The sequence below is a fragment of the Hibiscus syriacus genome, unplaced genomic scaffold (genome assembly GCF_006381635.1).
Source record: "Hibiscus syriacus cultivar Baekdansim isolate YM2019G1 unplaced genomic scaffold, ASM638163v2 tig00109991_pilon, whole genome shotgun sequence".
Classification (NCBI taxonomy): domain Eukaryota; kingdom Viridiplantae; phylum Streptophyta; class Magnoliopsida; order Malvales; family Malvaceae; genus Hibiscus; species Hibiscus syriacus.
This window is the reverse complement of record NW_024062551.1, coordinates 146,536-162,446: the sequence shown is the minus strand read 5'-3', so window position 1 is coordinate 162,446 and position 15,911 is coordinate 146,536. Positions and strand designations below refer to the sequence as shown.

The 15,911-nt window shown below is 35.1% G+C and overlaps 1 protein-coding gene across 1 annotated transcript; it reads right to left on the bottom strand.

The window, feature by feature from the left end:
- Positions 1–2,119: 2,119 nt before the first annotated feature.
- LOC120212029 (carbon catabolite repressor protein 4 homolog 6-like) lies at positions 2,120–13,384 on the bottom strand. The gene is given in 17 exon segments (XM_039210464.1): positions 2,120–2,310; positions 2,410–2,494; positions 2,925–3,010; positions 3,130–4,088; positions 4,091–4,155; positions 4,226–4,311; positions 4,390–4,422; positions 4,549–4,641; positions 5,270–5,351; positions 10,764–10,807; positions 10,945–11,026; positions 11,710–11,762; positions 11,927–11,992; positions 12,516–12,679; positions 12,772–12,934; positions 12,936–13,154; positions 13,246–13,384. Coding segments are annotated over 17 exon segments (2,460 nt in total). The 5' UTR covers positions 13,339–13,384; the 3' UTR covers positions 2,120–2,223.
- Between the last annotated feature and the right edge of the window lie 2,527 nt (positions 13,385–15,911).

Below are 15,911 nucleotides of genomic sequence, written 5' to 3'. Positions count from 1 at the left end.
TTAGAATTTTATTATTAATTTTTAAATTAATCATAGATATTTAATTTATTAATAGATTATTTTTTAGTAAAATACTACAAAAAACCATCCTAAGTGTAACATTTGAACACGGTTTTTTCTATTCATAATTAGAATTTGAATCTTTAATTTTATTTAATAAATCTAATATCTCAATCAGCTAAACCGATTACAATCATTGTTACTTTATTATATTTTCTAAATATATTTTAAATACAAAATGATATATAAAAACATAATTTAATTTTAAAACTAAGAGCAATTGAATCTTAAAAATAGAACAAATTAGAAAGGGATCGAAAAACAATTAAATCCATTTTTGGGGGACGTTAAAAAAAGTTGTTCTTAATGAACAAAGGACGAATGATTCAATGTTTTTGCTTGGCTGTTAGTTTGGTCAAATAGTAACCCTCCCAAAGCTAAATCCAAAACATAAACATAAAGCAACGGCACAAATGGATTCCGTTGTAACATAAAACAAACCCTCTCGATAAATCGAGATGAATTACATATTTAGTCGCTCAATTATTTTTACAGAGTCATTTTGATCGCTTAATTATTCTTTTTAAAAATTATATTTAAATTTATATTTTCGTTTCATTTAAAAGTTAGAGTAAAATATATAAGATTATCTTTCGATTATAGGGTACTGTTTTATTAAGTCTCAACTATTAAAAATTACGAAATAATCCATTGACTATAGGGTATTGTTTGTTTAGTCATTCAACTATAAAAAGTTAAAAATGATCATCCGAATATTCATATGTTTCAAACTCGTCATTTTTATTAAATAATTAACGATAATCTAAACTAGACATTAACTGATGAATCTGATATGATAAAAATTTGATTTCAAAATCTCGAACGATCATCATATCTCAGTCAACAAGTCGACATCATGCTCAAACTGTCATCAATTTTTTAACGTAAAATAACGAGTTTGAAACATATAAATAGTCGAATAACCATTTTATAACATTTAGTAATCAAGAAGCTCAACAAAACAATACCCAATAGTCAGAGGATATGTCGTAATTTTTAATTGTCAAGAGACTCAATAAAACAATGACCTATAATCAGAGGACAATTTATATACTTTACCGTAAAAATTAATAGTTATATTGATGTGTCGATAATTGTTTATTTTTCAACGACTTAAAAAATAAGTTCAAGTATGATTTTTTTAAAAGAAAAAAAAAATCTATCAAACGACAACAATAATCAAAGAGTATTAATTCTCTTAAGATCATGAGTTCAAACAGCTGGATTTGCATAATGTGTGTGCATTATTACTGATTAAGAAAAAATTTGATCATTTCCTATCCTTGTAATTACCTGACTATTAAAAAAATATAATTATAGAAAAAAATAATTAGGCGACCAAAACAAAACAAGAAATAATTAGGGGATTAAATACTTAGTTTACCTATAAATTAAATTTCAAAGACTTGTAAGGCCAACAGGTCAAAAGAACAACCCTACCCTGTTGGAATACATTTAGGGATGGGCATGGCATGGTTTTTGATCCACTCGACCCGACCTGAGAACAAAGAATCCTCCACCCGAGACCCGACCAAAACAAGTTTTCACCCGGCCCGATATATAACTTAAAAATCCGACCGACCCGAAATAATAAAAAATATTTTTATTCAATAAAAACAGTGACTTAATTGAAAAAAATAATATATAAAGAGGTATTATTGTAATTATTCCTAACTATATAAGGTAAAATTATATATTTTTCGGATCTGGTTTTTTCACCCTAAACCCGAACTCGACCCGAACGTCACATTAAAAAAAACACAACCCAGCCCGAACCCAATTTAAAAAAAAAATCCGACCCAATCAGGTCGGGTCGAAACCTGTCGGGTTCGGATCCCATGGCCATCCTAAATACATTGTCAGGCCCATTTCCATGATGATGCTTCAATTGAAGCCTCAACTGCAACAGCAAACAGTAGATAGCAGGAACATGCATGTTGTGACAAAGAAATGAAGACAACCCTTAAAGTAAATCTGCGGAAATTAATCCAACTATTCTGCCAACAACACAACCAGGTGGATATGGTATTACATTGTCTTATTTAAAATTATTATGTTAATCAAATTAAAACATCCCATTATAATTCCAAATATAACAACAAGAACACAAGATTAACATGATGCAACATTAGCCATCACAAACTGCAACTATAAAAATACTTCCTACTCAGCTTTTTGGGGTCTTGATTGTTCTGGTTTTTTCGTGAATGCCAATTCCGACGCCAAGGCAATATGATCACTACCCCATTTCTGGAAAAAAGAATGACAGAAAAAAGGAATTGAAATTGCAACACACCAGACTAAAGGGAAAAATAGAGCTTTCGTATGAACCATGTTCCATCGACAAACCTTCGTTGGAAATCCCGGGGTCCATTGCATAGCTTGTTTAGGAAATGGAGCAAGCACCCTGACAGTCTGAAGACCTTCAGAACGCCTGGATTGGAGATCAATGTAATAAAATTATTAATTCTAATCTGCTGCAAATCAGCGGTATTAAGGGGCCGCACCAAAAGCCTCGATAACAAATGAACACATATTAATGGGGTATGACGTAAATATTTGTTCCACTTGGATAACATATATATACTATCCCCTCAGAGAAGAAAAGTAAGGTAGGAAGGTGGACCATGGTGGTGGTTAGCCATCAAGAAGTGGTATGATTCAAGGTTGGAAATTCCGTTCCACATTGGATTCCTTTGAATATACCCAAACAAAAAGGGTGTATACTCGTTAAGACACTAGATCCAACTCGAATGTGTCCACAGTTTTACAGGGAGAACAATCAGAATGCTGTAACTTTGTTAAAATCTGATGGCTCTCAAATATTTCAATAATATAACCACTATGAGATTAGAAGAACTCACCATATGTAATCAACTGTGCCCAAGAAGCGCCTGTTGTAACTAGTCACAAGGGGTTCTCCGTAAGAATCTCTTGTACCCGGAGAATCCTGCAAAATAGGGAAAAGAGTTCCAAACTTAACTTTAGTTCATTGGTCATTATGCTATAAGATATCTTATCACTCAAAAGACAAAATAAATAAATAAATAAAGCTCCACAATGATCCACCTTGACTTCTGTATATGTACTTTTAAGCTGAAGAGGGTGCTCCAGGAATTTGCAGTCCTCATGGCCAGCTGCAGTAGCTATTTCCTTTGGGCCCCATGCAGATGGATCATAAGTAGTCTGCTCAATCTGAGCAAATCCGGAATCCAAGGAAGGTGATAAATCATCCAAAACTTCCTCACTTGGTAGCAAAAACTGCGAGTCCTGGGAACTGAAAAATTCCTTGGATGAATGATCCAAATCTGAACTTACTGACTGACCCGAGTTTGTTGGATAGACATCTTGATTACCATATAACGCATCAATAAAGGCATAATTGTCTTCAGCAATATTTTCACTTTCTACCATAGATTTGTTAAGCTCTTCAAGAGACAAATTATCCATTTTCTCTTCTAACTCTATAACAATGCCATCAGACAGACCTGAGAAGTCAATTTGAGAAGGAACCGAAGGTCTGTGATCATTAGCAACTGACTCTGATGACTCAGGATCAGTTGTGAACCTGCTGGAATAATCATCCCTTACAATGTCATCCAATCTTGTTCCTTTATTAGAATGGATGTTGACATCTTTTCCTATAGGCTCCATCTCAGTCATGTTGGAGAGCACATTTTCAGGACAAGAAGAATTGCCCGAAGAAAATCTTTGCACATCATCGTCCATCTGATTTACAGGAAATTTTCCTTCAGTGTGACAGCAGCTTGAACTTTTTTTAGAATGATCAACTAGAACCGAGAATGCTGATCCCGTTTCACCTTTTGCAACACCAACTGCATTATGCTGAATTTCTGCTGTCACTTCATATTCTACACTGTTATTGTCTCCCCTTTGTGAATTATTGAAGGACATATCTGACAAATCCTGCATCGTCTCACTGGACAGAGACAAATTTACAGAAGCATCTTTCATATTATTTCTGTCTAGAGTATTTTGTTTCTTCGTATCTGATTGGGAATCATTTTATCCATACCAATTCCCTTGAAATCTGCCACTGGAGGAACTCGTGCAGGAAAATCACCAGACTGAGCCCTGTAATATTTTGCAAGCTTTTTATTTTTAACAATCAGCAATGTACCCAAAGTTATTAATTTTTACCCACCCTGAATTAGGATTATATGTCTGCAGAGGAATTTCTGCTGAAGCTTGTCCCGACACCTTGTCTCTATCCACCGCCGACAAATCCAACTGCCCCAAATATTATAATTACAATCTTATTTGATCATCCATCATATACAGAAAGAGAGAACATATAAATGCATTTACCTTCTGCTCTGAGATAAAGTTGTACAATGGACTCTGTTACATGTAAAGTGTGATCCCCATAAGTTATCGAAGTAGAAAATTTTATGATATAAATATAAACAGAAATGAACCATGTGGATAATGCTTAACTAAAGCTTAAGGTGTAAAAGACAAGATAACCTTGGGAGTACAATTAAAATCCCCACAAAGAACAACTGGAGCACCATCCCAACTCTTTGAAACAGCATGAGCTCTTTCTAGGAGCCTTCTAACCTGTTTGAGAAGAACAGGGGTAAAACACTTAAATGATTATTATTCATTAACACTATAGACTATTGCTGTTGGGTAGAAATGTTAAGGTGAGTTTTTTTAACGTTTCCTGAACTTTTTTTGGAGCCTTGTACCCATGTCCATGTCTACTTTGAAGTGTCAAATACAAGTTTGACAAGGGCTTTAGGGAAAATAAGGATTCAAAAAAGCATGCAGATCAGGGGAAAGTGGCAGCAAGGAAAAAAATGATAAGGCTACTTGTTTGCCATGTGTAGATTTGTCCAAGCAGAAGTTACTCTAATTTTGAGCTCTATGCTATCCAAAATCGGTTCTTTTTCCATTAGATTTTGGGCTTATACATCACATTTACAACAAAAAGCAACATCACAAAAGGCAAACCTATTCATGTCATATATGAAGTGACAAAAAGAATTTGACATGGCAGATTAACCTCAGATTATACAAAATGCACTGGGATTAATCTTGAAAATCTTGCAAATGATCAGAAAGACTATTTCTTGTAGTGAAGGCGGTGTAATCAGGAACCATGGCCTCCAGAAAGGAGGTAACAATAAAAAGGTATTCTGGATATAAAGAACAACCAAATAACCAACTCCAGAAAATTGAATACCTGACCAAGCTTAATTTCTCCTCTTCCTGGATTATATAGGACGTGAATGTTACAGACGACAACTTTATTTGAATTTGCTGAGCTGCACATGAAAGCTTATATCTTTGAAGAATCGAAATGAGACAAAAATTCAATGTTTTAATTTAAAAGTATTGCATACAAAGCGCAAGAAAAGGGCTCAAATTATGATATTTAACATTATGCATCAGATCAACAAAACACAAGAACTATATGAAAAATGGCAGGCAAAATCTGGGTTTTTAACTCTTTTTGTAGGAATTATAGAGATATATGATTTGTTACCATTCCTTTAGTTAATGGATTCTATAAATAGTTTTCTACAATCTCTTATTTTAAGGGATCATATCTTCTAGGATTAGTATCTTTCGTTACTTAGAGTTTGCTATTTTAGAGAGATAATGTGTATATAAAGTTGTAATCTGCCCTATTGAAAATAAGAAAATAAAGAGAATTACTCTGATTTCTACACGGTATCAGATTAGATTATGGTTTCTTTCCAACCTAGACGATGTCCACAACTTCTTCTCCTACTCCGGAGATCACTTCAATTTCAGAAAATCTTTCTGGTTCTGCTGCTCAATCAGAAGGTAATCTGGTCATGAAAGAACCAGAAGGTAACCTTATGCTACAGTTTTTTTCTCCTCCCAGTTGACCCCTAATTGGATCCTTGATTCTGGTGCTACGAATCATATGACTGGTAAAAAGGATTTGTTTTTCAATTTTTTTCCAAACTTTGGTAAAAAATATTTGATAAGAAGAAGCCTCATTAAAAAACCCCTTCATAACCGTTAAGCTACAGGGTATCTTAACGGACATTGGAAGAAGGAAAAGAGTCCCCAAATTTTATTAATATAAACATAGAGTACATCCTAAGAAAAACCCCCTAGATTACAACCTTTCATAGAAACCTACACCTTAAGTAAGAATGATAACTAATACTTTAAACAAACTCCTACAAACAGAATACAACCACAACAACCTTTACCCAATTCCCTCCTTAGCTAAAGCATCAGCTTCCCAATTACTGCTTCTCTTCGCAAACCTAAGCAACACACTTGAATCCAGCACACACTTCGCTAATTCTTTAACCAGATTGCTAAACACAGTAAGGCATAACTCTGGGAATTTAATCCAATTCACAGCAACCAGAGAATCAAACTCCAAGATAAGACGCCCCTTATCTTTCCACTTCGAGGCTAAAAACAATTTCAACCCTTCTTGAATAGCCTTTAGTTCTTCTAGAACCGGCGGACCAAATCCTGACGCAACCGAGAAATATTCCAACTTCTTGCCTTCCGAATCCCTCAGCAACCCACCGATACCGCTGCACCTCCAATCACAGCCCACTGCCCCATCCACATTAACTTTAAACCAGCCTAAAGGGGGAGGACACCAACCTGTGAATGCTGAAATTTTTTTCAACTTGCCCTTGTGCACATCTGCCAGTGTAAGGTCACCTACCAGAAGATCAAGAGCAACTGGAAAACCAGACTTCTTCGCCAAAAACCAAGCAGCCATCCATATCTAACCACAAAACACAGATAGGTTAGATCCAACCTTCATTTTCAAAAACCGTTTTATTCCTACATAACCAGACAGACCACATAACTGCTCCTGGAATAAATTTCCAAATCTCAGAATTCAGAACTAATTCGGCCCACACGAAAATGAACTCATTAGGACAATTTGGCAAAGCTGAACAATCGTTCCACATCCTTAGGAATCTCATCCACACTCCCCAAACAAATCTACAAGATAAAAACATATGACTAACCTATTCAACATCCGAACCACAAAATGGGCAAAGGAGATCATCGATTCCTTTAACACCCCTCCTAATCAAGGCGGACTTAACTGCCATCTTGTGGTGAAAATCTACCATAGGAAATTTCAACTTTAGGAGGAGCCAAACCAGCCCACACAAACTCCGACAAAGCGAATTCGGAACCAATGAGCTTGACATTGCTTTAATGCTCGATTTTACCGAGTAGACTCCTTCACCATTCCCTCTCCACACACAACAGTCATCTTCACCTACTCCCACACTCACTTTGTCCAATATCGAAAGCAATTCAACCCAAATATCCACCTCCCAGTCCAACAAATTCCTTCTCATCTGAATATCCCACACTCATCTTCCATAACTAAGCGACCCAAATTTTGCTATAACCCCATCTTTGTTAATCGATAAAGCAAAAAGCCTAGGAAATCTCAACGCAGAGGAAGGTTTTCGATCCAAACATCCTGCCAAAATCGAATAGAATTCCCTTTCCCTACTTGCAACACCAAAAGGTTACGAAACCCTATGCTAAACATGTCATTTGACCAGAAATTATTAAAAACTCCCTTCCAAAGCCAAGAAGATTGAGCGGACAAACTTTGGTAAAGTTGTCAAAACGGCTGATGGTTCCTTGTGCAAAATAGAAGGACATGACACTGTTATTCTCAATGAACAGATTATACTTAAAAATGTCCTCTTCGTACCAAAACTGGCTTGCAATCTCGTTTCAGTTAGTAAACTTTCCACCGACTTGCACTGCTCTGCAATTTTTACTGATATTAATTGTACTTTGCAGGCACTAAACTCGAAGAAGATGATTGGTAAGGTCAACTTGCAGAATGGTCTCTATATTCTTCCTGCCTCTACTAAAACCGAAATCTCGAAATCTTTCATCGCTTTAGAAAAAGTTGATAATGTTATGTTATGGCACTATCGTTTAGGCCATCCTAGTTTCCACTATCTTGCAAAAGTTTTTTCTACTCTATTCATTCATAAAAGGCCAAATTCTTTTTCTTGCAAAGTTTGCTCTCTTGCCAAACATACTAAATCATCTTATTCTCCTTCTACATACAAGCCTTCTCACCCTTTTGCTTTGATCCACAGTGATATTTGGGTTCCTTCTCGGGTGAAGAATGCTGATAATTGTAAGTGATTTATCACTTTCATTGATGATCACAGTAGGATAACTTGGACTTATTTGCTAAAAGATAAATTTGAAACTGCTGGTGTTCTTGCCAAATTTTATAACATAGTTCTCACTCAATTTGGGTCTAAAATTCAGCTCTTTAAATCTGATAATGGCAGTGAATTTTTTGCTAAGTCTTTGGGTGCTTTTTTCAGGGAAAAAGGCATAGTTCAACTTAGTTCTTGTGTTGGAACCCCACAGCAAAACGACATTGCCGAAAGAAAAAATAGACACCTCCTTAAAGTTACCTGTTCTCTTCTATTTACCACTAATATTCCAAAATATTTGTGGCGGGAAGCCATATTAATTGTCACATATTTAATCAATTGAATGCCTAGTAAGATTTTACAATTTCAAACACCTTAATTTATATTTGCAATATTTTCCCCATTTTAAACCTATTTTTTCCATTCTGCTACTTAAAATATTTGGTTGTACTGTTTTTATCCAAAACATTACTCCTAATAAGTTCAAGTTAGATCCTAAATCGTTAAAGTGTGTACTGGTTGGATATTCTTCACTTAAGAAGGATTATAAATGTTATCATCCTCCTTCTAAACGATTTTTTATCACTATGATATAACATTTTATGAGCAGGATCCCTATTTCACTCTTCATTCTCAACCTTCAGAATTGCCACCAATTTTGTCTTTACCTACAGATTTGTCACCTGTAACTACTCCCATTGATTCATCTGTAGTACCTATCACTACTTCACTCACACCTACTTTAAACACCCTTCCTGAAAATACACTTATTCCCATTCAAAATCTTCCACAAACATCACCAATCAAACAACTTCGTGTCTATACAAGGAAAATAAAACATATTCCTGAGGCTGGTTTGCAATCTGATGCTTGCCGAATTGGATTTGGGTCCAGCTGCCGAAATAGAAGAAGAAATCAGTAAGTCCACTTCCCCTACTCAAGATGACTTCCCTATTGCTATTAGAAAAGGGGTTAGACAGTGCACCAAGCATCCTATTGAAAAATTTGATGGTTATAATTCATCGATGCCGTCTTTTCAAGCATTTACAGCAACCTTGGATAAAGAACAGGTTCCCACAAGCATAGCTGAAGCTCTAAAGGATTCAAAATAGAGAAGGGTTGTTGAAGAGGAAATTTGTGCAATAGAGAAAAATGCTACTTGGACTGTTACAGACCTTCCTCAAGGAAAAAAGGTTGTTAGCTGTAAATGGATCTTTGTTGTAAAGTACAACTCTAATGGTAGTATTCAATGATACAAAGCTAGACTAGTGGTCATAGGCTTTACGCAAACATATGGGTCCTTAGTAAACAGAGAAATTTCAAAGATTAGTTGGGAAACTAATTTATTTATCCTTGACAAGGCTAGATATAGCCTTTCCCGTAAATGTGATAAGTCAACATGACTAATCCTACTGAAGAGCATATGGCAACAGCAAATAGAATTCTCAAGTACTTGAAGAAAACTACAGGACACGGCTTAATGTTTAAGAAGACACAAGACAGAACTGTTAAAATTTTTACAAACTCTAGTTGGGTCGGAGACCTTAGTGAAAGGAGATCCACTAGTGGCTATTGCACCTTTGTTTGGGGTAACCTTACAACTTGGAGATGTAAGAAACAATATGTCGTTTCAAGTAGTGCTGAAGTTGAATTCAAAGCACTAGCATTGGGAATATGCGAAAGAATTTGGCTACTTAAACTACTGAAAGAACTTGGCACTAATCAAGAGGATCACTTTGAAGTTTTGTGTGATAATCAATCTGCTATTCAGATTGCCAAGAACCCAGTTCAACATGATCGGACAAAGCATGTTGAGATTGATAGGCATTTTATTGCTGATCAAGTTAACAAAAAGACAACCACACTTTCATACATTCCTTCAGAAGAACAAATTGCAGACATTCTTACTAAGGCTTTGCCAAAGCCTGTTTTCAATAAATTCATATCCAAGCTAGGATTATACAATGTATATTCTCTAGCTTGTGTAGGAATTATAGAGATATATGATTTGTTACCATTCCTTTAGTTAAGATTCTGTAAATAGTTTTCTACAATCCCTTATTTTAAGGGATCATATCTTCTAGGATTAATATCTTTCCTTACTTAGAGTTTCCTACTTTAGAGAGATAATTTGAATATAAAGTTGTAATATGTCCTATTGAAAATAAGAAAATACAGAGAATTACTCTGATTTCTCACTTCTAATAGGAAATATCAATTTTCGGGGGTACATATGACCTAATGCTACATGATAGAAGGTAGTCTTTTCCCATCTCATAGATTCCACCCTTCTCTTCCCAATGATTTGAACCTGAAACTTCCACATTGGAGTTTCAAATTCTTCACCAACAGGTTTCCTTTAAGGGCTTAGTATATAATATCTCTGAATATAAACATGATTCAAGATTACCTTTAGAAGAAAATTTCATCTCAAGTTACATAAGAAACAATTACAGGTTAGTTTTATTACATTTTGAGAAAAGTACTAAAAAATTTTAAACCGTAAACTTCCCTTAGTACCTTTTTAGATCTGCTGTATTCTCGGAGGAACTTTGGCTCAACAACTGTTGAGGAAGAAGTAAACAAATACCAGCCAAAGCCATATAACCATGCCAAGGAAAATAAAGGATCAGATCTAACCAAGAAACCACATCAAAATTGACAGTTACATTCAAGACTGGACTAGGAAGTTGTAGCAGACCTCAAGAATACATATCTGGGCAACATTATCCCGAAGTTCATGCTGGTTGTACTCTATATATTCTTCATGAAGCAACTTGAACCTAAATAAGAATCATCAGAGGAATCAGTAATACTACAGTACCAAATTTTTTTTAATAAGGGGTCTAATCTAACAGCATCAACAAGGAATTCTTACATACTAAAAACAAAAGTTAGAAAGGAACAAAAAAATAACAAAAGAAAAAAAAGATGAATCCAAAATCTTAGATGAATAAAAACCACCGAAAATTCAGGCATCTTACACCACCAATCAAGCAATTATACCCTTGACTAGTAACTTGCTACACGCACAACAAGGAAGCATCCATGCAACTAAAAAGATTTGAAAGTACACTGATATCCTCCCTGAGGCCACACAAATGAAAGGAATCTTGAGTAGGTAAATAAATCGAAAAGGTAAAGCATTCAAATAACCTATCATTAAGGGATTTTTGATTTGTCTTCTCTCAACATTAATCTATGAACTATTATAGAGGGGTACTAACGGCAGTGCTCTGAAGTGGAAAGAAAGCCACTAAAAGGCACATTGAAAAGTATGTTGCAGCATGGGTCTTAAAAATGAAAAAATGCATAAGTGCTGCAACAAGAAAACGGACAGCTGACCTCCTGCTTAAAATCTATGATATGCTTCATGCAGCAAACAAAATAAATACTCAAAGCACCAGTAAGTACATTAGAACTCACTGCTGACTGTTATATACTAAAAAAGTGATGATATAATAACCTTGACAGTCGCCAAAAGATTGCACAACCATCAATTGCTTTGCCAGTTCGCATCTGTGAAATGGCCCAATAAGTAAAGTCAGAATTCAGCTCTCCAAGGCAAAGTTTTTTACATGTACATCAAGTAAAAGCATGCCATTTCCGTTTCGGATAGAAATGTAAAACAGAAGTCACAGTTAGGCTAGAAGTTTTGCTCTTAAAATCATTTGATAACAAACCTTCCAAATGCCACTATATCCCATTGACTTCAACTGCTGCTCCAAGTCATGAAATCTATCAACCTCCTGAAAACATGGTAAAAGGAAACATAACATTTCATATTAAAGGATGAAACACTCAGTTCTTACTTCTTATAATAATAAAGAGAGAGAGAGAGAGAGAGAGAGAGAGAGAGAGAGAATATTCCTAGTTACCTACCCACCAAAACTTGAATAAACAGTTCCACTTAAAGTTAAATATACATTTCCAGCTAATAATAAAGGCATTCCTGGCCAAGTTAGCGAGAATAAAACCCTATAAAATCCTACCATATTGCTGCATTCCATAATAGTCACTAATGTCAACACTTATTTACTGCTCATCTATTTTCAGAAGTTCTGAATTTTATAAATGCTGGTGGCGTTATGCAAAGAGTCAGCAGATGTAAGAAAACAAAAACCTTCAAGTGAGATTCTACTAATTGAACTTACAACCGTATTCAATGATTATGGGTAGAGCAAGCTTCTAGCAATGGAAATATAATCAAATTATGGGCTCCATATTCCGTTAAACTTCATTACAGTTCTGAAACATATGGTAAAGGATAACCTGAAAGCACAAAATATCTGCTGACCATAAACCGAGCTCAAACATTAAATTCCTCATCCTCCATTCCCAACTCATCATATGGAAAGGTATGTGGAAGTAAAGATTCCGATGGGTACTAGCAAGGTAATCCGCCAATATATTATATGAAAGAACAATAAATCTATCTGCAAAACGAAATTTCATTTAAAAAGGTTCATTTTTCCAAGTAACAAAAGCAATGAAAGTACAGATATTCAAGAGACTGAGATTAAAATACCAGCACGCCGAGGCGGTAGAGCTTTAGCGTATTCCCATTCCCGGAAGTCCCAGGGCTTGGAATAGCGGGGACGGAAGGGCTTAGCCGCCTGATTTTGATCAAACGGTTGGCGGGGCGGTTTATAACGGCTGTACGGATGAGGATTAGGCGGCGGCTGGCGAAAATTGCTGGTTTTGGTTGTTGTAAGGATATGGAGACCTAGGGTTATAACCGAACTGCTGAGGCTGAAAGGAGTACTGATTGGAGAAATTTCCTCGACTGAAGCCTAGGTTCGTTTCTCGAACAGAGTCCAAGTGCGAGTCTCCTGTGACTATATTGCCTCTTCCGCCGCGGTTGGGTTGGCCGGAGAAGCTTCTGCCCCATCGATTTCGACCGCCTCGATGCTGTTACATTTAGAATAAATTGAATGTTAGTGCATATATAGTTTGAAATATAATATTAGTATAGAGAGTAGTGTGTTTTGAGAAGAAGTACGGGACGTTGGTAAGAGGACATGACAGCGGTGTCGGCTGCGGCGGCGGGCGCAAGGAATTTGAGACGGAGAGGAGGAGGAGCAGGACGCCACATCGAACGAATGAGACCGTTCCAGTGAAGCGGAAGCAGAGCGGTGATCACTTATATCGGATAATTGCATATAATACCCTCTTTTAGTAGACATTGTATTTTTACGGTTTATATACCAAATTATATAACAATTTGAAGGGAAAACTCATAAAATAAAATAAAAAGGTGAAAATAATAAAATAGTATAATAATTCTGTTAAATTAAAAAATTATAAAAAATCATGATGTTATAGTTTTCGGTGAACAACATAATTGATTATTTTGATTTATATTTTTTAATATATGTTTTGTCCATTTTTCTTCATTAATTTTAAATAAAATGATATTTAGTTAAAATATAATAACATATAATTAATTATCGTTAGACGTTTAATGAAATATTGACATAATACGTTAATAAAAAAATTCGTTTTATTTTAACTCAACTTTAGATAAAGAACTAATTATAGATCTTTCTGTAAATAAAAACACTTTATAGGGATAAAATTTTAATTACTCCTCTTTTGCTTTTCTTCAACAATTTTCTTCGACCAACAACAGCTTGCAGCAGGTAACGTGGTTCACCTCCTTTCCTTAAAGATTGACGGATATAATATTTTATGTTATGAAATGAACTTAAATTTAAAGATTAAAAATAGATTTTTAATAAAAATATATATATAAAAATTAAAATATATAAAAATTTTAAATTTTTAAGAGGAGAGCCTCTATCATCCCCTCGATCCATCTATGGCTAAAATCGAGGTCGGCTCACCCTCGCCAGAGAGATCACTAAATACATCACTTGAAAATGATGATTCCCACAAACACCCATTACTCTGTCTTCGGAAAGTTGGTCCAAGTGCTATGGTTTTGGCTGGTTGAAGAAAAGCAAAATAGGGTAATTAAAAATTTATCAAAATGTTTTTTACCTAAAGACCCATAATTAATTTTTTTTAATATAAAGCTTGTGAGTTAAAATTATTTAAACTTTTTTATTAATTTGTCATGTCAGTAATTCATTAAAAATCTAACGACAATTTACTTTCCGTGATCATATATTATTTAAGAAAAAATTAAAAATTAAAAATTAAATAAAAATAATTTTTCATTAGTATGTGGTGATTACAAAGTAGTTCGAATTTCTCTCAATTAATTGACAATGAATGCACACACCTGACAAACTTTGTTACTTAAACCTAAAATATTTAAGAAGAATAATATTCTCTTTAACCACTTAATCACTTGATGGGTTAAAAAAAGGTTCATTGCCCAAACTATACATTTAACCACTTAATGACCATCCAGCTCAGTTGGCAGAGCACAAGGTTCTTAACCTTGAGGTCGTGGGATCGAGTCCCACGGAGGGCATTTTATAATTCAGAGGTCTCTTACGGAAGTTGCTCACAACCTGGTGTCGGGGGTAACCTACTATCCTACATCTCCCTTACCCCATACATATGGGAAAAGGGACAGCCATTTATACATTTGTCGAATAAGTGCCTACATTTTTTTGCCCATCAGGGTGTCTAATGTTACAAATGTTATCACTTTAGGTGTCCCGTCAACACTGTTAGTTTTTTCCTTAAGTGACACGTGTCACAATCTAGTAATTTTGGAATTTATTTTTTTAAATATTATTATATTTATAAAAAACCATCTTTTTCTTATATTATAAAAAAACCCAAAACCTCAAATCTTAACCTTAATCCGCCACCGACGCCCTCTCCGGCCACGACCACTATCGCCGACGTAGTCCTTGTCACCTTCCTAGTTACATGCAGTTGTAGTTTTCACCGATTCACCTTCAGCATCGTGTGGGATTGTGATTTTTATCCTAGGGTTCACGGGATTTAAAACATCGATTTATCATCGATCAATTGTCAATCGATCATTATTTCATAGGGGTTTTGGTCGCTGGGGGATGGGGAGGTTGGTGGAGCTTCTTCGATGGCAAAGGGGACAATCGGAGTGGGTATAGGCGTTGAAATGAAGGTTTTCAAAGCTTAGGGGTTATTTCAAAATTTATGTGTTTTCTTTTTTAAAAATATATAATTTTATTTTTTCGAAATTTTATATGATTTTTTTATAAAATTATTAGGTTGACACACTTGTCACTTAACGAGAAAATTAATGTTGTTAATGGCCCGAGCACCTAAAGGGGTAACGTTTATAACGTTAGGCACCTGGGTGGGTCAAAAAATAATGTAGGCATTTATTCAACACATAAGGTATAGTTTGGACACTTATTTGGGAATTAAGCCTTAAAAATAAATCTTTAAGATTTAGAGTAAAGTACACAAATGGTCTCTCGACTATAGAGTACTGCTTTATTAAGTCTGTCGGAATGAGCCTTAAGCTTTTTGGAGAGCTAGAATGGGGATCGAACCAACTTAAATTTTAAAAACTAAGGTTTTAGAAAATAAATTTGGAGTCGCCATCGACCTTCGGGTTATGTAGGTCGAATACCTTAAATTATCTTTTAAAATAATTTTTTAAGAAAATTAAATTAAAAGATAAAACTTATATGTGTTTAATTAGAGAACCATTTTGAAAATGGTTCGGGAGTCTGTTACGCATGGGAAATGGTGAGCAGC